General features: G+C 43.6%; 3 protein-coding genes across 6 annotated transcripts in view; 2 read left to right on the top strand and 1 right to left on the bottom strand.

Annotated features, from left to right (window-relative positions):
• Positions 1-9,021, top strand: part of TTLL12 (tubulin tyrosine ligase like 12) — a 41,531-nt gene extending 32,510 nt beyond the window's left edge. For all 3 annotated transcript variants that reach the window (XM_069952509.1, XM_069952514.1, XM_069952498.1), the window contains 10 exons: positions 843-976; positions 1,063-1,139; positions 1,688-1,804; positions 2,652-2,846; positions 3,090-3,201; positions 4,276-4,427; positions 5,056-5,137; positions 6,093-6,161; positions 7,272-7,410; positions 8,098-9,021. In XM_069952509.1, the coding sequence (XP_069808610.1) occupies positions 843-976; positions 1,063-1,139; positions 1,688-1,804; positions 2,652-2,846; positions 3,090-3,201; positions 4,276-4,427; positions 5,056-5,137; positions 6,093-6,161; positions 7,272-7,410; positions 8,098-8,249 (1,229 nt within the window). In that variant the 3' untranslated portion in view covers positions 8,250-9,021. The remainder of the gene's footprint in view (positions 1-842; positions 977-1,062; positions 1,140-1,687; positions 1,805-2,651; positions 2,847-3,089; positions 3,202-4,275; positions 4,428-5,055; positions 5,138-6,092; positions 6,162-7,271; positions 7,411-8,097) is intronic.
• A 3,446-nt stretch (positions 9,022-12,467) lies between these two features.
• Positions 12,468-19,081, bottom strand: TSPO (translocator protein). The gene is made up of 4 exons (XM_069952486.1): positions 18,997-19,081; positions 15,592-15,774; positions 13,041-13,179; positions 12,468-12,845 (listed from the first exon to the last, which is right to left on the bottom strand). Exons 2-4 carry the CDS (start codon positions 15,768-15,770, stop codon positions 12,675-12,677), a joined length of 489 nt encoding a protein of 162 aa, XP_069808587.1. The 5' UTR covers positions 15,771-15,774; positions 18,997-19,081; the 3' UTR covers positions 12,468-12,674.
• A 209-nt stretch (positions 19,082-19,290) lies between these two features.
• On the top strand, positions 19,291-24,749 carry MCAT (malonyl-CoA-acyl carrier protein transacylase). Of its 2 annotated transcripts, XM_069952475.1 has the most exons (5): positions 19,291-19,848; positions 21,029-21,116; positions 21,259-21,476; positions 22,932-23,382; positions 24,349-24,749. In XM_069952475.1, the coding sequence occupies exons 1-4, from the start codon at positions 19,432-19,434 to the stop codon at positions 23,337-23,339; spliced, it is 1,131 nt and encodes a 376-aa protein (XP_069808576.1). In that variant the 5' UTR covers positions 19,291-19,431; the 3' UTR covers positions 23,340-23,382; positions 24,349-24,749. The 2 variants fall into 2 exon arrangements, with proteins under 2 accessions (XP_069808576.1, XP_069808568.1); XM_069952467.1 differs by lacking the exon at positions 24,349-24,749 and having other exon boundaries at positions 22,932-24,113.
• The last annotated feature ends 235 nt before the right edge of the window (positions 24,750-24,984 follow it).

The raw sequence follows: 24,984 nt of genomic DNA, 5'->3' as shown, positions 1-24,984 counted from the left end.
AGCTAAGCTGTGATTGGTTGCTATGGGCAACAAGGAATGCAAGACTGTAAGGGTGTTATTACACAGGCCGATTAAGGCCCGATAATAACTATAAACGAGCGCTGATCTGCTAGATCGGTTTACTGGGCCTATAACACGGCCCGATTATCGTTTAACAAGGGCTGCAGGGATATCGTTACCGATGTCCTTGCAGGCCTTGCTTAACTTTATACATTACCTGTCCAGGCTCCAGGGCTGCTCCTGTGGTCCTCTTCTCCCTGAGTCCCGCGCGCTCCAGATTCAGAGCGGCCTGTCTCAACTGACAGGCTGCTAAGCCAATCACTGGCCGTGGCGGTCTTGGCCTGTGGCTGAGCGGCCTGTCAGCTCAGACAGGCCGTTCTGAAGTTGGAGCGCCAGGGACCCGGGGAGAAGACCGCAAGAGGAGCCCTGCAGCCTGGATAGGTTAATGTATATCGTCAGCCGCCGGCCACGCACCGTTATTACACGTAGCGGTGCGCGGTCGGCGCCCGACAATTATAAGTTCAAACCTATATCAACGATCAGCCAATGATCATTGTTATGGGCTGATCGTTGTATTTATTACACGGAGCGATAATCGGCCCCAATTAGGACGATTCGGCCGATTATCGTTCCGTGTAATAGTACTTTAAGACTGCTCGATAACACTCCCCCTAGGACTGCAGGTCCTGACTACACAGGGTATGTTTGTAGTCTGTTACTATGGCAACACATGGGTAGTAGATTTTTTTTCATCAAGACTATTTGCAGAGTACTTCAGTGTATATTGGTGCAAAACTTTTTATAGCGGATAATGTTTTTTTTTCACTATTGTGCATATACAGAGGAAGTTTCCCGGGATTATGCCTACGGAGTGAGCGACCCTTTGATACGGAGCTGTCTGCTGTTACCTTGGCAACCTCTGGATGTTACCCACATCAACCACCATACACCGGAGCCCTCTGATGCCCATTATGAGGTATGGTTGGGATCTAGATGCCATAGGGTAAGGTTAAAGGTTGGCAACAATTTTTTAATATGTATCATTTATATTGTTATTTCTAGGCTATTTTTGCTGAGAATAAAGAGTCGCTGCCCCTTCCCGTGGAGCCTACACTACACGACAAGAATAAAGTCTTTAAGTAAGCTTTCTGCAATTTATCTGACATATAGGAAATGTATTACACTAGTTGACCAATTGATCAAGTGATTGCTGCATCCTCATTTTTTACAAGGCACAGCGCCATGCATTTCATAGTGGCTGCACGTGGTATTGCAGTTCAGTCTCATTCACTTACAGTGTACCTTCAAAAAAAACTTTTGACGTGTCATAAAGAAGCTTACTGTAGGTCAATGGTGGTCTAGTTACTAAGACCCCTACGGAACTTGGAGGAAGACTTGGTTGAGTGCTGACTCTCATTGCTTGCTGAAGACAAGCTTATAGCTGCTCCTAAATAACAGCACCCCTCTTGTCCTCAGGTTGTGAATGGTGTTACAACTCCATTCTCTTTAATGAAACTGAGCTACAGTACCACACACAAACTGAAGACAAGAGTGGCGCCATTTCTAAAAAAAAAAAAAAAAAAAAAGCAGACATGTTTTTCTGATATCCATCTATGGCAAAGTCCTGAAATATTACTTTGGTGTAGCACTGCCCCTGTAGACGTATACTCCCTTTTTTGTCTTGCAGAGTTTACACAGATATGCAGCAAGTCCTGGGCGGCGTGAACCATCCTCGGTTCGTATTCACAAACAATGAGAAAGAAGCCGATATCCTCTTCAACTTCTCCCACATCAAAGATTACAAGTGAGTCTTACACAGAGATTCCCTTTAAGTCTGCCCGATAAGTTACCAGTCAAATATACTCCACAGTCCTTTCCTGTAAACCCCATTTCTGCCAGATTCCTCCCTTAAAGGGACCCCATCAAGGTCCAATCTGCGGCCACCATTTTGTAGAGCAGGAAGAGCTGAGCAGATTGATATATATATCTAAAGAGTCAACAGAACATATATTTTGTTGATTGCAATCCTTGTTTGTTTTTATGCTTGGGAGTCCAGTGGGCGGTCTCTTTTATTAGGACCACCCACTGGACTCCTAAGCCCAGAGCAGAGTTTTAGATAGAAAAAATACTAGTGATACTGAATCTTTTCCCACTAAATTATATATCAATCTTCTCAGCTCCTCCTACTCTATAACATTTTCAAGGTGACAGATTCCATTTCAATTAAATTCCATGTAACCTAGTGCAGTGTTCTTCCAACATGATGGAAGTTGTGATTTGGCAACAGCTGAAGAGGCACTGGTTAGGGAACACAACCCTAGTGTATGTTTGCAGAAAGTAGAGGAGATATAGAAAAGGGATATAATTGTAGCATCAGACTACACAGGGTTTGTTTGTAGTCTGTTACCATGGAGACACATAGAAGCTTATAGGAGCTGGAGACACAATACCAGACAATATTTAATCGGTTTATTTTAGATGCTTTCAATGTTTTGCATAGGATGTAAATGGCGTTGGATATTTTTTTGGGGGTTCCAGTACGTAGATCACTTTAATAAAATCCGCAATAATAAGAAAATCCTGGACGGGGGAGGGGGCAAATTCTTTTTTTGATGTATATATGGTAATAGATGCTACTCTCATCATTCCAGGACCCTCAGCATGGAGAGACCTCACGTCCTTCTCAATCAGTTCCCGTGCGAGAATCTGTTGACGGTTAAGGATTGCTTGGCCTCGATCTCTCGAAGGGTCGGCGAAGCTCAAGGGCCAAAATGGCTGCCGCGCACTTTTAATCTGCAGACTGAACTCCCGCAGTTTATCAGCTACTTCAAACAACGCGAGGAGAGGTACAATCTATTGTAAACTATCCTATTCTTAACACGTGCACGCTCAGTCAGGAAGAGCGTACATGTATATAGAGGGATAGCTGGTGGCTGGATGAGCTGCCTGATGTATATGGGCAACTTTACCAATGTCCTGTGACCAGGAGGCTTCTAGTCCAATATTTGCCTGGCAGGTAGCACCCATGTATGCACAGTCACATGCAGGAGGCCCATTGCTGTACTTAGCTCTTACCATTGTCTCTGCAGAGGAGAAGACAATCACTGGATCTGCAAGCCCTGGAACCTTGCCCGGAGTCTGGACACGCATGTCACAACCAACCTGTCTTATATCATACGTCAGCGGGAGAGCACGCCAAAGGTTAGTGCCTCATGTTGGATCATGTAACAGTCTCCTTCCAACAGAGGATGCGTCATGGTGGCACGACTAGTTCCTGCACACTTCCCAGTACTGGCCCCGGCCCAAAGAACACAACAGTCTCCTGCCAGCTGTGTGTATGGATATACTAACCTCTTAAAGGGAACCTGTCCTCTGAAAATTACCCTGAAAAATGACCTCTGAAAATGAAGAATTTTTTTTATGATTTTTATTTTGTTTCTAAATTATTTAAATTTATTACTAATCTGAAATAGTGCGGTTTCCATTCTTACCACTAAACCTAATAATAATAATCCGACACGTCATGTTTTGTTATTTCCCAGCAGTCTTTTACCTATCATCACAGACAGGAATACAATGAAAGGTGACACCGCTATATTGACAAGATGGGATCAGGCCATTCACAATAGGTGATGGTCACAGCAGAGAGCATGCCCACAACACTCCCCTGTAGAAGTCTACAGTATGTTGTTTGTTGTGGAAACTCTACAATCAGAAAGTAGTAATTGTTTAGAAAAAAGGAATATGTATCTGTGGTTATTTGTTAAAAAATATACATACCTTCCCTTTAAAATCTTATTTTGTATTTTATATATGTATTTTTTATATTTCTATGTGTGTATGTATATTTAAATACTCTTTATATGTACTTTTTTTTTTTTCTTATTTTTGTATTTTTCAGTTATTTTGTATTCTTTATATTCTTGTGTGTGCGTGTATATATATATATATATATATATATATATATATATATATATATACTTTACATGTATATGTGGATATTCTTTATATGTACTATTTTTTTTATCTTTTTTTTTTTTTTTTATTCTTTTCGTATTTTTCAGTTATTTTGTATTCTTATATATGTATTCTTTATACTCTTTCCTGTGTGTTTGTGTGCGTATATATATATATATATATATATATATATATGTACTTTACATATATATGTGAATATTCTTTATATGCACTTTACATCTCTTTAGCCTGTGGGACATCCATCTATCTATATAGCCATTTTGCCAGAATAATGTTTTGTGTTCCTATATTTCTCAGGTTGTGTCTAAGTACATAGAGAACCCAGTGCTCTTCCACCGGGATGATGTTGGGATGGTAAAATTTGACATCCGCTACATTGTGCTTCTCCGCTCTGTACGACCCCTCAAGCTCTATGCCTACAATGTCTTCTGGCTAAGATTTGCTAACAGGTAAATCTTATCTATCAGATCTCCTGGCCTCCACAGATATATACAGATTATTTTTCTCCAATGTAATGCACACTCGCCATTGCTGTTTCTGTAGCGTCATCTGTTTCATCCCAGCTCAGCTGTATCAATACATTACTGAAGCAGGGTCATGTGACCCTATCTTGACTTTTAGATTTTAAATCTGCTCTCAGTCCCATGATGCATCAGCACAGCATCACAAGGGCAGCTAGAGCCGGTACTATCTCTGCCTGCTGGGAGAACAGTGTAATAATCCTCATCTTCACCTTAGAGATTGCATGTATAGTGTCATTCAGTTCATTATACTGTATAACTGTAATGGGATCGTCTGTCTCCCCCCGTGGAGAGCTTCAGTGGAACATTCCATGCAGCGTCGTCCTACAGGATGTTCTGCTGGTTGTCATGGTGATCCCATTAAGAACACAGAAACACATGTACTTTCCAGGGGGGTCACCTTGAGATCACATGACCCAACTGAAGGAAAAGATTCTGGGAATTTTCAGATAGGAGGGACTATGTGGCTGACTAGCTGCATAATAAGTAACAAAATGAAGAATATATGTGTACAGAGTACCTCCATAAGTAGAGTTATCCTCTTTGTTCCCCACAGGCCGTTCTCGCTCGATGACTTAGATGACTATGAGAAACACTTCACTGTCATGAACTACGCCTCCAATGTGCAGCTGAAGCAGGTAACATTACCATCCGTGACTGTAGAGGGTGGATCAAGCAGCTGTCTACAACTTGTGGTGGAACTACAACTCCCAGCATGTAGCGTCTAATATGGTCAGTGTTGGGATTTGACCTGTGTTGGCGCGGCAGGGAAGTTGCAGTGTTTTCCCTTAGATCACGGCCGATCGCTGGGGGTCCGGGCAGGAGGACACTTTGTTAGGGAATCCCTCTAAAAGGGATTGTTCATAGTGGAGAACTACTTTTAAAGGAATATTGTATTCTATTGCCCCCCAAAAGTTATACAAATCCCCAATATACACTTATTACGGGAAATGCTTATAAAGTGCTTTTTTTTCCCCTGCACTTACTACTGCATCAAGGCTTCACTTCCTGGATAACATGGTGATGTCACTTCCTGGATAACATGGTGATGTCACTTCCTGGATAACATGGTGATGTCACTTCCTGGATAACATGGTGATGTCACTTCCTGGATAACATGGTGATATCACGACCCGACTCCTAGAGCTGTGCCGGCTGTGGCTGCTGGAGAGGATGATGGCAGAGGGACACTGAGGGACACAGGGCACTGGAGGGACACTGACCATCCCCCTGCCATCATCCTCTCCAGCAGCCACAGCCCGCACAGCTCTGGGAGTCGGGTTGTGACATCACCGTGTTATCCAGGAAGGGACATCGCCGTGTTATCCAGGAAGGGACATCACCGTGTTATCCAGGAAGGGACATCACCGTGTTATCCAGGAAGTGACATCTCCATGTCATCCAGGAAGTGAAGCCTTGAGGCAGTAGTAAGTGCAGGGAAAAAAGCACTTTATAAGCATTTCTCGTAATAAGTGTATATTGGGGATTTGTATAACTTTTGGGGGGCAATACAATACTTAAATAAAAATTTTGCCGGCCTTCTCCTTTAAATGCCAAACTCTATGATCGGCTTCTTCTTGTTTTGTGTCGTAGATTCACTGTGATGAATTTATTCCCATGTTTGAGAAGCAGTATCCCGATTATCCCTGGAAGTCTATAGAGGTATGTGCTGCGGCCTACTGCTGCCTTCGCTAACCTGCGGACTGTAGTGTCATGGCATCTACTCATAACAGGGTCTCTACTGCAGGCAGGGCCAGACCGGGAGGTAAGATCGGCATTTATGAGCAGAGAGTCCTATTACATTCCGAGATACTGAGATACATCATAGAACCATTATCATCAGTGACCTTGTCTCCGCCACTTACACCATCTATGCAGCACCGCACATACTACACACTACTGTCATACCGTACACACCACTGGCACAATGGGGAGATACCGCACACACAACCCTCACACACTATATACCCATAGTTGCCAACAGTCCCGTTTTTTTTTTTTTTTTTTAAATACAGAAGAAGGGACAAGAGGATGCTGAAGGGGGTACTGGTAAAATGATGAAGGGACAGGAGGGGGATGAAGGGGGAAGTATTATGATAATGATGGAAGGGCAGGAGGATGAAGAGGGTAGTAGTATGATGATGAAGGGGGAAGTAGTATGATGGAGGGGCAGGAGGATGAGAGGGGTAGTACTGTGATGATGGAGGGGCAGGAGGATGAAGGGGGTAGTAGTATGATATGAGGTGCAGCTGCCTCATATGGGTATAAACTACCAGTGTGTACAGTCAGTCATCTGAGTCTCAGCCTGCTCTGAGAAGGGTGTGTAATATACTGGGGACCTGAAACTGGGGTGTGTAATATACTGGGGACCTAATACTGGGGTGTGTAATATACTGGGGACCTAATACTGGAGTGTGTAATGCTCCTTTTGTGTTGTTCTGACTGTAAATTCTAACTGGAAAATTTTTAACCCACACCCATGATAGGCCACACCCACAGTAAGCCACACCCATTTAACGATAAAGTGTCCCTGGAAAAAAATTTCAAATGTGTGCAACTATGTATTCTAGACACATACTATACACTGGACACTAACTGCACATATTACTAACACACTCTACACGCACTGGACACCCACCATCATTCTGTCATTCAGTTAAAGCGCCCCCTATGAGCCATTCTGTTTCCAGTATCTACAGTACATGCTTTATACCTCCCCAGTTATCACATGATACACGCTCCATTGTTTCCATTTGTTTTATTTACCACCAGGCCGAATTGTTTAAAAGCTTTGGAGAATTATTTCAAGCAGCAACATCCAAGCCGGCTCCTCTGGGCATCTGCGACTACCAGTCATCCCGAGCCATCTACGCCATAGACCTGATGCTGAAGTGGGACACCGATAGTGAAGGTATGACCGCACACTCTGCCGACGGTGGCCATACACGAGCCGTCTTTGCTGATCCCTCCAGACACATGAATGTTCAGGTCGGACAGAGTAGATCCAACGTGTTCAATCCCTTTCTCCACTGATTTCATCTGTTAGGGAAGAGGCAGTAGGTCGCCTTACACGTTAGAGAGTCTGGAAGTTCAGGAAAACCTTACTCTAATGACTATGGAGGCCTGTAGGCTTCATTCCTTCCAGAAATGCTCCTATTGGTTGCTCTGCAGATGAGATGGGGCAATTTCCTGCAATCACCACTAGAGGGAGCTCAATGCACAGAGTTTTTGTATACATTCCTATGCACTGATCTTTTTCTTGTACTGTCTATAGACGCAGTTTTATAGTGTGTGAGTGTGTGTGTGTTTTTTAGTATACAGCTCCTATGCAGACCGAAGTGTCTCCATGGCTACAGACTATAAACAAACCCTTTGTGTAATCTGACCCTTTAGTCTCTTTTCCAATATGTCTGTCTTCATGCTAACCTATAGTAAGGGAGAGGATGCAGGATCTGACTACAAAAAAGGTGTGTTGTAGTCTGTTACCATGGAGACACATAGCTTTATATACTTACTTTAAACTCAGTCACACAGGAGAGAGACAGCCCCATCTCTACGACGTGAGATTCAGAATCTTAAGCATTTTGTCTCCTTTCAGGGAAGCGAGTGATGCAGCCGCAAATTCTAGAGGTGAACTTTAACCCCGACTGCGCCAGGGCCTGCAAGTACCACCCCACCTTCTTCAACGACATCTTCAGCACGCTGTTCTTAGACGAAACAGACAATTGCCACGTGACCGCCATCCTTTAATGATGAATGGACCGCTATATCCACGTTTAATGGGGGGGGGGGAAGCTTCCTGGACTTTGTATAATTAGCAATATCCAAATACAAGCCGTGGCGGTAACATCTGCGGGGTCACAGCATAGCGTTATTGTATATAATATTACACAGCTCTTGAGGTATTACTGCGATTAAAGGACTTCTCCACGATTAGTATGCTTTGTTTCTGGAAACAGCGCCACTCTTGTTTACAGGCCGTGTCTGGTATTGCAGTTGAACACTGCAATACCCAGCACCGCCTGTGAATAAGGGTGGCGCTGTTTTTCTGGAAGAAATTAGCACTTATCCTACACAGCCCTGTTGAGGGAAATGTTTCATCCTGTTGTAAATCATACGCCCTGCCGTTGTTTACAGCCGCTATAGCACTTAAGGCCTTAAAGGGGAGACTAAAAAAAAACAAAATGCCTTCCCTGCTCGGACACAGATGCAATCTGGAAGGGCATTCGAGGCAAGTCCCTGCTTCAGATTTTTGGTTACTTTTATGGGTTATAGTCGGAGCGCTTCTGTCGTTTTCTGCTGTTTTTTCACTCTGCCTTTTGGTACGTCGCAGTTTTTCAGCTGTCACTGCACCGAGGAGACTGGGAAGCTGCGGGTTGCATGTACCTGGTTTCAGAACCAGGAGTTGTAATGGTTAAAGCAATGTTAATGTTTCATACACCTCACCGATATCTCTTCACAGATTTACTCATGCTTCTCACTTTGTTATATTCAAGAAGATTAAACTCATTTACGTAGTCAATGGACTCTGTTTTTTATTATTATTGCTCTATGTTTCCCTTGTCCAAGATTCCAAAAACAGCGCCACACCTGTCCTCAGGTTTTGTCTGGTATTGCAGTTCAACTTTCAACTATGAAAGTATGGAGGCTGAGTTGCAATACCGCACACAACCTGTAGAGCCATGTGGTGATGCTTTTTTTGGAAAAAGTCGGCCATGTTTTTCCTAACATGAACAAACCTTTAGTCAATGTTCCTAAAAAAAATTGCCATTGAGAACGTCACATGACTCAGCTTCTGGTTCCCTGTGATTCCAGCAGCCTCTGCACTGATCCAAGGAGAATAGCGAAGGAGTCCTATGTACCAGTATTTATTGGTATTAAATGTTCATTAAAATGTCAAATCCAAATAACATGCAAAATCTATACAGTAAAAAGCGCAGAAGAAACCTAATAAACTAACGCGTTTTGGATCAAGCTGATCCACGGGCTCTTCTTTTGCATATTCATGTTTCCCAGGGGGCAATGCACCTAGGACTTCACTGCACTGAGCGCCGGCAGTGTTGCTGTTTTTGGCTGGTCTTCCTGAGATCAGCGATACTGTCTCCTATGGGCTGCCCAGACAATCTAACAATCGCCTGGAAAGCCCCACCCCCACATATGCAGGCATATGTACCTGTCTTTGTGTCACAGCTCTGTATATTGTAAGTGTTATAGAGGAAGAGTCTGGAAGGAACTAGAATGTTTTTATTCACAGTCAGCAAGCAAAGATCTAAACCTACATTACACCTCCCACCCCCGGTAAACAGATGCCAGTTATGTAGCACATAGCTACACCATGTGCGCGTCAGCTCTGCTACACCATGCGCGCATCAGCTCTTCTACATCACCAGCTAGTATGGAATATATACTGGGGTGATGTGATGCAAAATCAGTGAAAAAACAGTCCTGTGTTTACTGTGCAATAGTAATGGCAGCAGTGGGCGGGAAAGAAAGCTAAGGGAGTGAGTACGCAAACAGACCAATCAGGGAAATGCATGATGGGAAATGTAGTTTCCTGGCCGGCGCCATCTTGAATATAGACCAGCTTTTTGAAAATCTTGTAACTCAGAAATGGCGGCAGCTAGAAAGAAGGGAGACGGCTCAAAATACTAAGGGGGACTTGGTGAGTAAGATCAGCTAGCATTTCATTTTATTTTATTTTTTTCTGCTCTTAGGTGGATAACCCCTTTAAATAGCCTCCTTTGTTCCCTGTGATTACAGCAGCCTCTGCGCCGCCACACATCAGTACAGAACAGGTTCCTCAATGCGAGGCCTTTGATGCAGCTCTGGAGCTGGTAATGGTTCTCAGTGTGGATATCCAGCTGGTGTTAGGAATCTTATATTTGCATATATTTTCCCAGGGAGCATTGCCTGTAAGACTGTATACCAGCTGGATCTCTGCAATGATTTTTTTTTCATATATAAAATAATGTGTGACCCCTCTGTGTGCATTATGGGTAATTTTCCTCTCGTCATTCTTGCTGGTTTAGTATAATGGTGCGTTTACACAAATATCTGACAGATTTTTTAAGCCAAAGCCAGGAATGGATTTGAAAAGAGGATAGATCTGTCTTTCCTTTATGACCTGTTCCCTGTTTATAGTCTATTCCTGGCTTTGGCTTTAAATCTCTCTCTCTCTCTCTCTGCTGCTTCTCCCCCTTTTTTCTCATTTAAATCCACTAAATTACTGGAAATCTGCAGCTGCGCCTCCCTCCTCTCCCTCCTCCATGGTTTCCTATTACTATACATGGATTTTTGCTCATTACACTGTTTCTGGAAGGGAGGGAAGTACAGGCTGCTGGAGGGTGTGGATGTCGTCACTTCCCCTAATGGTCATGTGGATTCGTTTACGCTATAACAATTGTACTGATCAGAACGCTATTAAAGGGAAGTTACCTAGAGCTGTGTTTCTCAACCTGTTGCAAAACTACACTTCTTTTTTTTTATTGTTTAAAGTAACATGCTGGCCAAGAAGGTTATGTCTCATGTCTAGGGATGAGCTTCAGGAGGTAGCTGCATTACATATAATGCCCATTTACCTCTACTATTCCTACAGTGCCATCTGTTTCATTCCAGCTCTGCTCCCTCCATACATTTCATTAATGTAGATGGGTCATGTTACCACCAGGAAAAAAGTACATGGCGTCATGTGTTTCAGGAAGTGATCTGTCAGGGGTCAGCTGACTTCCTGCAAACCTACAATATGACATCATCACCTTGCAGATCCCAGAACCCTCCCCATCCAGCTCTATCTGAATACTGTTGCTATCTCTCATGTATTCTAGTTATACAATAAAAACGCATATAATGTGAGCTGACCCCCAACCCACTAATGAATTAGGAAATCATTTCAATGTGGAAATAGGAATCAATATGAATAAAACTTCAGCTAAACTAGGTAAGCACAAGCTATATAAAAGAACCTCTGCAGAAGCACTATATAAGCAAAAATATATAGGCTGGCTACTATATGGGACACTAATGTGGGGGCTGGCTACTATATGGGACACTAATCACTAATGTGGGGGCTGGTTACTATATGGGACACTAATCACTAATGTGGGGGCTGGCTACTATATGGGGCAATAATCATCATTATGGGGGCTGGCTACTATATGGGACACTGATCACTAATGTGGGGGCTGGTTACTATATGGGACACTAATCACTAATGTGGGGGCTGGCTACTATATGGGGCAATAATCATCATTATGGGGGCTGGTTACTATATGGGACACTGATCACTAATGTGGGGGCTGGCTACTTTTTGCAGCACTATTACTATGTGAGGCACCATATGGAGCACAATGGGAGGCTGACATCTATATGGGGCACCATTAGGAGGGCTACTATGTGGGACACTATTGTGGAGATTTACCATATCATTTATCGTAGTGCAAAGCACTGGGTGACGCACACCAGTCAGAAGGTGCAAGGAACACGGCACACTGCTCTGAAAGGGCCAGAAAAGATGCTTGCACGCTTCATAAAAGATCATGGTTGGCCCGCAGCTCTGTCCAAGCTTTTAATTTTGGCCCACTGTGTATTAAGGTTTGACACCCTGAACTCTAAATCAAAGTCAGACACTGACTTAAAGGGACAGCTACCTCAAAAAGGTGGTGTCAGAGTTATTTGCGTATCCATCTTCTTTACACTTCTCTGTGACAGAGACATTACCCTACACAAACATGTATGATCCATCACAAGTCACTAAGGGGGAGAGTTATCAAACATGGTGTAAAGTGAGACTTGCTCAGTTGCCCCTAGCAACCAATCCGATTCCATCTTTCATTCCTCACAGACTCTTTGGAAAATGAAAGGTGGAATCTGATTGGTTGCTAGGGGCAACTGAGCCAGTTCTACTTTACACCATGTTTGATAAATCTCCCCCTTAAATGTCTTCAAGAAGCAGATAGAGGCGGGCAGACCTTATTTGCATTGTCTTTTATTATTAGCAATGGTCACATGACTAAGGCACGGGAAGGAATCGGGCACCATCATGCCCAGATACGGCCACATTATTAGTGTTCTGCTGGTGTGTGGCAATAGACAAGAGTGCAAAGAAAAGTCACATTATATGTATAAAAAAAACAAACTTCATTCTGGGTTTTGTTCGGATTGATGTCTACATTCTCCTCATTCTGATTTGTCCTTATTGTCCCTCCAGATGACGTAGTTCAGGGAAGACGCTAGTGACAACCAGGCCAGGTAAGGGATCATCAGGTAGGCGGCCGTCTTGCTGATCGGATACCAGGACACGGTTGTAAGGACGGCTGTGCCGGTGAGAAGGCCCAGCTCAACCATCGCCTGTAAAAAAAAAAAAAAAGAAAAAATTTTTAAAGGGGAGCTCCACAAAAATTACTTTTGCTCAATTCTCTCAATCTGGTTAAAGGAGCTTCACGTTCCTAATCCAACAGTGACCCGTCTTCTATAGCCAATAGGATGGCCGAGCCGTTGTCACTGCTCCGCCCATCATTGCCTATGTTATATATTAACACTTACCCAGCCGAGTTTGTGGGCGCCAAAGAAAATGGGAGTCCAGGCCCAGTTAAGTGCCAGCTGTCCCGCGTACAGCCCTAGTGGCACCACAGCGTCTTCTGTGAATCCACCCAACTCCTTATAGATCAGGTAAGAACCATAACTAAACCAGGAAAATAAAAATTCAGGATTATTAGTTTAATTTAAAAATTCCACTTCAAAATATGAAAATAAAAACATATAAACTCTTTAAATGGAAAGTTCTTAAAAGAGTGTCTCCATCTTTTTTTTTTTTTTCTATTAACCCCCTCTGCACCAGTTTCTAATCAAAACCAGTACTTATCAGCTGCTGTATGTCCTGTAGTGGTGTATTATTTCCAGTCTTATGGTGCGTTTACACGTAACGATTATCGTGCGAATTTGCGCGATAATGATCAAATTTGAACGATAATCGTACGTGTAAACGCAGCGAACGATCAAACGACGAACGAGAAATCGTTCATTTTGATCTTTCAACATGTTCTCAAATCATCGTTCGTAAAAGATTCGCAGATCGTTCCGTGTAAACAGTTGTCGCGAAAGTCCGGCCGCCCGCAGCCCGGCCCCCCGCCCATCCGCAGCCCAGCCCCCTGCTGGCTTGATCGCCACCCCTCCGATCGCCACCCCCGCCGCGAGCATACCTTACCTGCTCGGCGTAGCGGGTGTTCGAAATTCCCGGCTCCCCTCTTCAGCCAATCAATGCACGGCAGCATTGATTGGCTGAAGAGGAGCTGTTTGAAATTCCCAGCTCCCCTGGCGGCCGGGGTGGCGATGGGAGCGGCGATCGAGCCGGCGCAGGGGGCTGCGGATGAGCGGGGGGCCGGGCAATCTTAAAACGATCGCAAAACGATCGCCGCATATATCGCATTGTCTAAACGCTGATCGTTATTTTAAAAAAAAAAAACGTTACTCCGACATAGTTAATCGTGCGATCAGGCCAATTATCGTCCCATGTAAACGTAGCATTACACGGTACTCTCTGCTGCCACCTCAGTCCATATCAGAAACTGTCCAGAGTAGTAGAACATTCTCATAGAAAACCTGCTCTGGACAGTTCCTGACATGGACAGAGGTGGCAGCAGAGAGCACTGTTTTAAACTGGATAGAATACACCACTTCCTGCAGAACAGACAGCAGCAGATAAGTATTGGAAGAATTTAAATTTTTAAAAAGAAGTAAATTACAAATCTGTATAACTTTCTGAAACCAGTTGATTTGAAAGAATAAGTACCCCTTTAACCATGTGAACATGCTCTTAGACCACTTTCAGTATAATTTGCATCTATATTTTATCAGTTATTTCTCCAGATTGTAAGGGCCCGTTCACACTACGGAATCAAATGCTGCCTGCAGGAAGGATTCGGTGCCGAGTCTGCGTGTGGGGGTTTCGCAAGGAATTTTGCGCCGATTCCGTAGTGTGAACGGGCCCAATATGGAGGTGATGTTACTATAGGAGGCTATTCACATAGGCACATAAATTATGCACATATTTAAAAACACAGCACGTGCCGCTTTCATCCGCCTCCCATTAAAGTCTATGGAGAGAGAATAAAATATGTATGGTATGCGATCTGTATTGCATCAGTAGGTGCTCAGTATTTCATCTGTATTGCATCAGTTCTTCCAAGTGTATTTTATTTAGCTGCATAGAATAGACGGACCGTCAGTATTCACTGTATAGAGAAACTGATGCAATCTCATCCGTAATACGGATCCATATAACTGAGGTTTATCAATACACTGTTGTGAAATGACACTGTCAGGATGGGATTTTACCCTATAGATAATAAGAACATTTCTTTACACTGACAGAAAGCAGAGGTATTGGGGGCACTATGTTCAGCTTTAATGATCAACCTCTTAAAAGGGGTATTCCAGCGGGGGGAAAAAATATATTTCCAATCAACCAGTGTCGGAAAGTACCAGAGATTTGTAATTTACTTCTATTCAAAAAATCTCCAGTCTTCCAGTACTTACCAGCAACTGTATGTCCTGCAGGAAGTGGTGTATTCTTTTCAGTCTGACACAGTGCTCTCTGCTGCCCCCTCTGTCCATGTCAGGAACTGTCCAGAGCAGTAGCATGTTAGCTTGTTGTACAAACATGTTAACTTTACTGTTGGCACTAAAGTCAGTGCTTATAGATTTTCTCTTTTGTAATATGTTCTTAAAAAATAATAATAAAAACATTGAACCAGAAAACTCTCTCCTGCTCTGGACAGTTCCTGACATGGACAGAGGTGGCAGCAGAGAGCACTGTGTCAGACTGGAATAAATACACCACCTCCTGCAGGGCGTACAGCAGCTGATAAGTACTGGAAGACTAGAGATTTTTTAATAGAAGTAAATTACAAATCTATATAATTTTGTGCCACCAGAAAAAAAAATGTTTTGCTGGACTACCCCTTCAAGATCCCTTTCATTCCCCCTGAACAAGTATTGGGGCTGCAGTATAAAGTGTGGAAGAATGAGACAGCTGCAAATCGAGGAGGTAAACCCCCTTTAAATGTTATTTTTTCTGTCATTTTTTATTACGTACCCCATGGACGTATATAAGGTTGTCCACACTGGTCCAAACATCCAGTTAGGAGGGCGCCATGATGGCTTTACCAGTGTGGTGTACCAAGTTTTCACTTCCTTACGGGTGATGAGTCCTCCAAGTATTCCCCCCACATGCGGCAGAAAAGTGAGGCCTACGGCGGGAGCCCAAGAAGGCATTGTACTGCGGGAGAAAGGAGATATAGTTAGAACTTAAAGGACGTGTATACTTTTGCAATATTTTTTAATGCATGGACAGATGGCAAGATCAAATAATAAGCAACACTATACATGCCTTAATAAACCAAAATCTGCCCCTTATCATACCACCTTAAAGGGGGTCTCCCAGCGGCCATTTTTTTTTAAACTTTTTTTGAACTTAATAGAAGTAGTGGAAACATCAGGGTAAGCATATCCCTCCCTAACACTCCCATTCACTTCTATAGAGAGTGGATGATCAAGCAGGGGGAACTCTCCAACTGGAAGGGTGACTCGGGTCGTCCAATGCGGGGGGTCCTGGGATACTTGTTGCCCATAGCAACCATTCAAGACTTTTTTTTTTTTTTTTTTTACTATACAAGATAATAGTATAGAAAATTAGCTGGATTCTGAACGGTTGCTATGGGTAACAAGGCTATGTTTGACACACGAGGGTCTCACAAACACCCTGAGCCCACATATTATAGGCAACCCAAGCCTAGATCACTAAAAAAAACATAGGCTCACTTGAAATAGGGTGGTCTGCATCTTGTGGCCATAACATAGGTCCAAATATATTGTTCCACAATGGCTGTCTGAATTGAGGCCTAGGCTGCTTTCACGTGAATGTTATATAAGGGCTTTTCTCTTCCTATATTATGGCTGAACCATGGCTCTTATATGACCCCTATAATGGGTATAATGACCCCTATGATGGTACATTGATCCCTATGTTGGGTATAATGGTCCCTATGAATGGTATAATGATCCCTATTATGCGGTTAGTTGGGATCAACGGATCCAGTGTGAGACTATAATATGGGCCGCCATATTGTGCTTAGAAGAAACTGGTCCAAGGCCTACTAACTCGGAGCAAGGCCAGTATTCCCGGCCATTACCCTATGTCAGGGATGGAGAACCCTTGGCTCTGTTGCAAAGATACAATTCCCATGATGCTTTGGCAGTCCAGGCTTGATGGGAATTGTAATTTTGCAACAGCTGGAGGTCAACAGTTCCCCATCCCTGTCCCATGTATACGCCCTTGAGCAGAACTGCTGACGCCCAGCTAGGAGCGACATTCACAGTCCTCCCTCCATTATTAGAGATGATTGTGTGACTGGATTCCATACTGACAAGGGGCGTCCGCCCACATCAGAATGTCCTTTCATCTCCAAGATAATCCCAGAAAAACTTCTCCAGCATCTATTGTACAAGACGCCTCATAAACCTGCAGCGGAGGGTGTGTTGTGTTATCGTGAACGAGCAGCCATGTTTCGTGGTGTATCCCATCTCAACCAGATAAGGCTGTGGTATCTATAGTCGGCGACTGGTTAGGACTTGTAGTGCTATACTTACAAGTGACCTTGCTGAAAAAGTTAGGAAATAGCTGAAGTAGCAACTCCATGTAGTATGTACATTTACAGTATGGATGGTATAGCATCATGTGTACAGTATGATGTGTAGAGTTTGTATGGTATACCATTATGTGTACAATATATAGATGGTATAGCATGATGTGTATAGAATGATATGTACAGTATGTATGGTATAGTATTATGTGTATAGCAAATGTGTACAGCATGTGTGGTATAATATGATGTGTACAGTATGGTATGATGCGTACAGTATGTACTGTATGGTATAGCATGATGCGTACAGTATGGTATGGAATGTATGGTATGATGCATACAGTATGTATGGTATAGCACGATGCGTACAGTATGTATGGTATAGCACGATGCGTATAGCATGTATGGTATAGTATGATATGTATAGCATGTATGGTATGATGCGTACAGTATGTATGGTATAGCATGATGTGTACAGTATTATGGTATAGCATGATGTGTACAGAATTATGGTATAGCATGATGTGTACAGTATTATGGTATAGCATGATGTGTACAGTATATATAGTATAGTATGACATACAATATGTATGGTGTACGGTGTACTATGATACATAGAATATACAGCATGTATGGTATAGTATGATGTACAGTATATGATATAGTGTGATGTACAGTATATATGATATAGAGCGATGATCAGAAATGTTGATCCACCCAAATGACTACAAGTTCTCCCCATTAACATCAACTGGAAACAACTGCAGAATGTAACCTATGCAGCTAAACCTCCTGCCTGTACAGTGAGTAGAAATAGAATATATAATATCTCCTCCTGCAGAGAGAAAAGGAATCTGCACCCACCGTCTATTCCCACATTATCAGCCCTAGCTTTCCCCTAGTAACAGCTGAAAGTCAACTTCACCCCAGTTATCATGGCACCGCCTAGTAGGAAAAGTTGTGTAACCAAAAGGGAGGGGTATACAGATTCCTATGGGCGTGGAGCCATCTGCAGTGTAAAAAGGCAACGTAAAACCCAGACAGCAATAATACAACAGGAAACATAACACGCAGAGTGCTAATATATATAAAATACATGCTATAAAAGACGAAGCATAAAAAGCAGAGGAGTCATAAAAAAAAAACTAGAAATGTATATGAGGTAATAAAGAGGGGGGAATGTAAAAAGCAGAATAATAACAAATAGGAAAATAATATAACAAAAGAAACGTAAAATAAATAGACAGAACTACCACTGTATGCATGATGGGAGTTGTAGTTGTGGCTGGAGTGATCAGGAACCTGTGGCTGTTGCAAAACTACAATTCCCAGCATGCCTGGCTGTCCAGGCATGCTGGGAATTGTAGTTTTGCAACAGCTGAAGGGCCATGGGTAGGTAGTAAGAAAAGTTTATATGTCCTAGCAAAGGCAACCTAATGTAACAGGCAAAGACGTCCTACAGGTAAGTACAATCTACAGTACTAACCACCGGGACACCAGGCCCCAATATAACAAGGACTTCAAGGGACACTAATAGAAATTTTTTTCCAATTATTTTTTTTTAAATGATTGGGTTTTTTTTATAATTACTTTTTTTTACTATTTAAAATAAAATTTTACAAAAACTAAGAAAACTGAATATTTATTGTATGTAAAAAAAATGAAAAATAATATAAATATATATATTAAAAATTATAACTTTTTTTGCACACTGCATATCCCTACATTTTTTGCATTTAAGTGCACTATAGTGCCAGTGGAACTACAAGTTCCAGCAGTATAGGTGAAGAAAGTCCTTATAGACAGATAGGGACACATATAATAGTCTAATATAGGGATTAGCCGGGATCAGCACTCACCTCTGCTGTGTTACTGACAGCTCTGCTGCTGCTCTCACAGGGCAAACGCTATTTGCCTGGGAGTGTGCTGGTCACATGATCAGGGGGGGGGCGGAGTCAGAGAGAAGGAGATGACGGCAGCCACCATTTTAACTAAGGGCAAAACTAACACTTCTTCTAACGCTATTTAAACACCTTCAATATTGCTCATAGTCATATAAACTATTTTAGCATTAAGAATTTTTAAAAATTGGATCAGAAATTGGGTGTATAGTAGAGAGGAACGTTTGTGTGGGTATAGATGTTCCGGGAGGGAAGCCTTTAGCGGTGCGCAGCTAACCCGGAAGTGTCCTTGAGAGGCCAGGGTGACCCACGTGTGAGAGAGGAGCTTGTGTTGTCACGTGTTATCTGTCAGTGGCTCCCTATAGGAAGGGGTAAGGGGGTTCACTAGCAGGTATGGGGGGCTCCTCTCTTCTCAGGTCGTGTATCTATAGGAGGTTACTGTATAAGGGGCCCCTGAGGTGGGCATCTAGTACTGGCAGAGGGGAGGATTTTGCCAGCTTACTGGAGGGGGCAGAGGTGGACAGAGAAGATGGACCAGAGAAGCCGCAGCCGTCCAGGTCGCCATCAGACAGTACGGTGGTCCTGTTCCCGGGACAGGGCAGTCAGCAGGTGGGCATGGCCGGTGGGCTCTTGAAGTACCCCAATGTCAGAGCCATGTTCATGACCGCCCACAAGGTGCTGGGCTATGACCTGCTGGAGCTGTGTCTCCGGGGCCCGGCCGAGATGCTCAATAAGACCGTGCACTGCCAACCGGCCGTCTTCATCACCTCCCTGGCTGCGGCCGAGAAGCTCAGTCACGAAGATCCCGAAGTAAGTTCATGCCGTTGTTCCCTAGCCTCTTGCTTTCCAGCTGCTGCAAAACTACAATCCCCATCAGGCAAAGGCTGTCCGGGCATGATGGGAATTGTAGTTTTTGCAACCGCTAGAGAGTATAGTCACCCTCTGCAGGTTTGACGTTATTTCTGCCACAAGCCCTATTCAGATAGTTGTAGAAATTTCTGGAACAAATCTGCTTTTTTGACTATATCCTAAGGCAGTGGTAGGGAACCTTAGCTCTCCCGCTGTTGCAAAACTACAACTCCCATCATGCTTTAGCTTTGGCTGTCCAGGCATGATGGGAGTTGTAGTTTTGCAACAGCTGAAGAGCCAAGTTTCTCTACCCCTGTGCTAAGGATAACCAGTTACCCGTGCAGGGGATAGATACAGGTGCCTAGAGCTGAGCGAACCTCGACGCCATAGACTGTATCCATGTTATTCAAGACTCCCTAGGGCATGGGTCTCCAAACTGCGGCCCTCCAGCTGTTGCAAAACTACATTTCCCATCATGCCTGCTTTAGCTGTCCAGGCATGATGGGAGTTGTGGTTTCGCAACAGCTGGAGGGCCGCAGTTTGGAGACCCATGCCCTAGGGAGTCAAATGGCCCATGCTCTGCTTTGGACAAACCCCAGTTTGCGCTGAGGTTTTCCCAACTTCATAAAGCAGGGATGGGGAAACTTCAGCCCTCCAGCTGTTGCAAAACTACAATTCCCATCATGCCCGGACAGCCGAAACCTTTCATCCCAGCTAGAACGGGAAATATCAACGCAGAAAGTTGCAAAACCTGGGAAGGTTCCCTGTGATGCACAGCTATTTGACGTGTTCAAGGTGTTATCCATGGTGCTGAACACAGAGCTGAAGCTAATCACAGTTGATAACTTTATGAACCGCAAGAGATATTGCAAATCTGATTGTGGCAATTGATTTACCTTCCCTTTGTAAAAACAGATTCCCTTTAAGGAATAGAGGAGGGTCCACTGTTCAGGACACTAAAGCATTACCCAGTCCCCTTCAGATGAAGTAACACATGTACATTTGGGGTCCTCCTAAGAGGTGGCCTCTCTGTACCTGGTAACAGATGAAGGTCCTGAGCAGGGGAGCATAGTTCCAATCTGTTTTGGTATATGAGGCCTAGAGATCGATGACCTGTATCATTGTCCCTTTCTTTCTCCAGGCCGTGGAGAAATGCGTGGTGACGGCCGGCTTCAGCATTGGAGAGTTTGCTGCTCTCGTCTTCGCTGGTGCTTTGGATTTTACAGAAGGTGAGAAGATTTATTCCTTGTTTCCTCATTCAGCTCTATAGAAAGTGACTGCAGAAGTGTGGTCCACTCTCCCCTGGGAATCGGGACTGCTGGGGCTTCCTGTCAGGTCTATGAAGACACTTAGCGTTGTTCCTTATTGCAGCGCTGTATGCGGTGAAGGTCCGGGGGGAGGCCATGCAGAAGGCGTCTGATGCCGTGCCCAGTGGGATGCTCTCCGTGGTGGGGACATCTAAGACTAGGTATCACCTGGCCTGTGCCGAGGCTGAAGAGCACTGCAAGACGCTGGGCATAGCCGAGCCGGTATGCAAGGTGGCAAACTTCCTGTTCCCGAATGGTAGAGTCATTGCAGGACATATGGAGGTGAGTGTCTATATGCGATGGTATGATCATTGACCAGATTCACAATGAGGTGGGGCGGGCTAGAAGTAAAAGTGGTCACCTGACTAGGCACATGTGAGGGAGACATCCGACTTCAATTTGGGTGGGCTTCTTTCTTGCCAGACGGAGAAGGACTCCTGTACACGTTGACTTAAAGGGATTGTGTCATCAGTAAATTATTTAATGCTTAAAGTGTCACTTTTTGCAGAAATCAATAGTACAGGCGATTTTAAGAAACTTTGTGATTGGGTTTATTAGCCAAAAAATGCATTTTTATCATGAAAAAGCAGTTTGAAGCTCTCCCCCCTGTCTTCATGGTTCTCTATGGAGAGGGGAGAGGTGGAGGGAGATGAGGCACCAAAACAGGACAACAAAGAGTTAATTTACAGCTACATCACCGGGCTATCTTATCTGACAGTCAGCACTTGACCTCTCTGACCTCTGAATACCAGCTTTCACACAGCTCCCGCTGTGTAATCCTTTGTTCTCTGCTGGCGACTAATCTCCCCCCTCCCCTCTCCATAGGTTACACAGGGCCCGACTGATGTAAAACAGTCGAGATTTCCCGATAATGAGCAGTGAATGAGAGAGAAGAGGGGGGGGGGACCTGGGAAAAGTCTTTTTGAATGCAGATAATGCCATATTTGCCTAATAAACCCAATTACAAAGTTTCCTAAAATCACCCGTACTATTGATTTCTGCAAAAAAAATAAAAAGACAGTGACACTTCAAATAATGTTTATGTTTTCTTAAGAATTTTGGGGTGACATTTTTCTATCTATATTATAAAATAATGCTGATATCTTGCAGTTCTCATTCTCACCACTGGGGCTAAAACTAAGCTGAGGCTTCCTGTTGTGTCTGTGGTGATAAGAGGCGGCTGCTGTAAAGTGATCTGTACAGCATTGCAGCGTCATGTGACACCAGTAGATAGAGGAGACAATAGCAGCTCCCTGTGGAATGACCTCTTCACAGGTCACTAAGGACGCTTAGTAAGTTTTCAAAATCATCTCAAGGTACAGAGTCTATTGTAGTCTATGTCCATGTGTCTTGCTATAAAGCAGGGATGGGGAACCTTCGGCCCTCCAGCTGTTGCAAAACTACAATTCCCATCATGCTTGGACAGCCAAAGCGAAGCTTTGGCTGTCCAGGCATGATGGGAATTGTAGTTTTGCAACAGCTGGAGGGCCGAAGGTTCCCCATCCCTGCTGTAAAGCATGTCACTAAATGCTGTTAAAAACAGCTCAGGCAATATGGCCGCCCCCATAACAATGTACAAAAAGTGAAATAAAAAAAATTACAGTCAGAAACTAGAAACAGATTAGAATAAAAGAACAAGTTTTAGTATCTGACTCTGATAGAAAATCTAGGTGACACATCCCCTTTAATATAAGCAGAATGCCCCTTTATCACAATAATCATATTATTTTTTTCCAGGCTATTCAATACTTGCAAAAGAATTCAAAAAAATTCTCCCTGGCTCGGACTAAGCTGCTGCCGGTCAGCGGCGCCTTTCACACACCCCTAATGGAACCTGCCGTGGAACCTTTAAGGAACGTCCTGAAGACCCTGAACTTCAAGCAGCCGCTGGTAAACGTGTACTGTAACGTGGACGGGAAGAGGTACCGACATGCCTCCGCCTTTGAGGACCTCCTGGCCAAGCAGCTGGTCTCCCCCGTAAAGTGGGAACAGACGATGCACGCCATCTACGAGAGGAGGCCGGGGGTCAGCTTTCCTCGCACCTTTGAGATGGGACCAGGAATCCAGCTGGGGACGATGCTGAAGATCTGCAACCTGAAGGCCTGGAGGGCGTACAAAAATATCGATGTTTTCGAAAGGGAATGAGGAAGAGAAAGGAGGCGTCCGTTCCTTTAAGTGGATTTACTGTGTAATAGAAGTTGTTTTATAGCAAGTCACAAGCAATATTACCCGTGTGTCGATGGGAATTCCTTCGGTTTTTCTTGTCGGCCATATTTGTGAAGTCTGGGGAAGCTGAAAGGGGTTATCCAGCGCTACAAAAACATGGCCATTTTTCCCCTCTCGTCTCCAGATTGGGTGGGGTTTCAAACTCAGTTCCATTAAAGTAAATGGAGCTTAATTGCAAACCACACCTGAACTGGAGACAAGAGAGGGGAGGGGGGGAGTGGCCATGTTTTTGTAGCGCTGGATAACCCCTTGAATGATAACCAAAATGAATTGTCACCTAGCTTTCCCAGGTTCCTATGCCCAAGGCTGGGTCAGTACTAGCATAATATGGGGTCATTTATGCTTCTATATTATCCCTTTTCCCGACAACTGGCCTGATGATTGATGTGGTCAGGCTTCGATATGCGGCCGTAATATGGAAGCAAAAATGCGTCGGGGTGTAAACAGCACTTAAGGAGGATTCTGAAGTATGTGAATGGCTTAAAGGAGTTGTTCACCCCCCCAAAAAACTCTTTCAAATCAACTGGTGCCAGAAATTTTTTATTTACTTCTATTACAAAAATCTCCAGTCTTCCAGTATTTATCAGGTGCTGTGTGTCCTGCAGGAAGGGGTGTATTCTTTCCAGTCTGAGACGGTGCTCTTTGCTGCCACCTCTGTCCGAGTCAGGAACTGTCCAGAGCAGGAGAGGTTTTCTATGGGGATTTGCTGCTGCTCTGGACAGTTCCTGACATGGAAGCAGAGAGCACTATGTCAGACTGGAAAAAAATACACCACTCCCTGCAGGACACACAGCACCTGATAAGTACTGGAAGATTGTTTTTTATTTTTATTTTTTTTATCTCCGGCACCAGTTGATTTGAAATAAAAAAAAAAAAATTAATAAATGGTGTACTACTCCTTTAATGTAATACTGCACCTCTCCTCTAGGGGGAAGGAACAGTCCAGGTGTCATGAGTTGGACCTGTGCTATCTGACTGATTGCTGCGAAAACTCATACGACACGTACCAAGTTCTCGGATCTGACCCTGCTTTATAGCACATGATCGTCCATTTTTGTGTAATGATGACATTTTCCCAGCAGGTGGCGCAGTTTTCCCACATTGCATATTTAGGAGCCGATCTGTTTGATTGTTCATGCAGTTTGTCTTCTTCCCATTTAAATAAACTTTATAGTTTCTGTAATTATAAGAACCTGTATGTACTACATGTACAGCATTACCAGCGCCCCCAAGGCCCAGTCATAAGAACGTCATCATCCGTGTCACTTCATGTCAGCTTACCTTACTCTTTTGTAGACTGTACTAACTTTATTTCTATATAAAGCCTTGTAGAGGTTTATTTTGTATTATATTTTATATATATATATATATATATATATATACTTTGTCTGAGGAATTGGTTGACTCTGTTGTCAATGTTTTCCAATTTGAATCATTTCCAATCATGAAAAAGCAATTTGAAAAAAAAAAAAAACACAGTGAGACTTTAAATTGCAACAGTGACACCTGCTGGCAGAAACTAGTACTGCACTCCAGGTATTATCCCTGCACTTTCCTGGTCATA

The sequence above is a fragment of the Dendropsophus ebraccatus genome, chromosome 1 (assembly GCF_027789765.1).
Source record: "Dendropsophus ebraccatus isolate aDenEbr1 chromosome 1, aDenEbr1.pat, whole genome shotgun sequence".
NCBI lineage: Eukaryota > Metazoa > Chordata > Amphibia > Anura > Hylidae > Dendropsophus > Dendropsophus ebraccatus.
The sequence above is the reverse complement of the archived record's forward strand: the minus strand, read 5'-3'. Positions and strand labels throughout refer to the sequence as shown.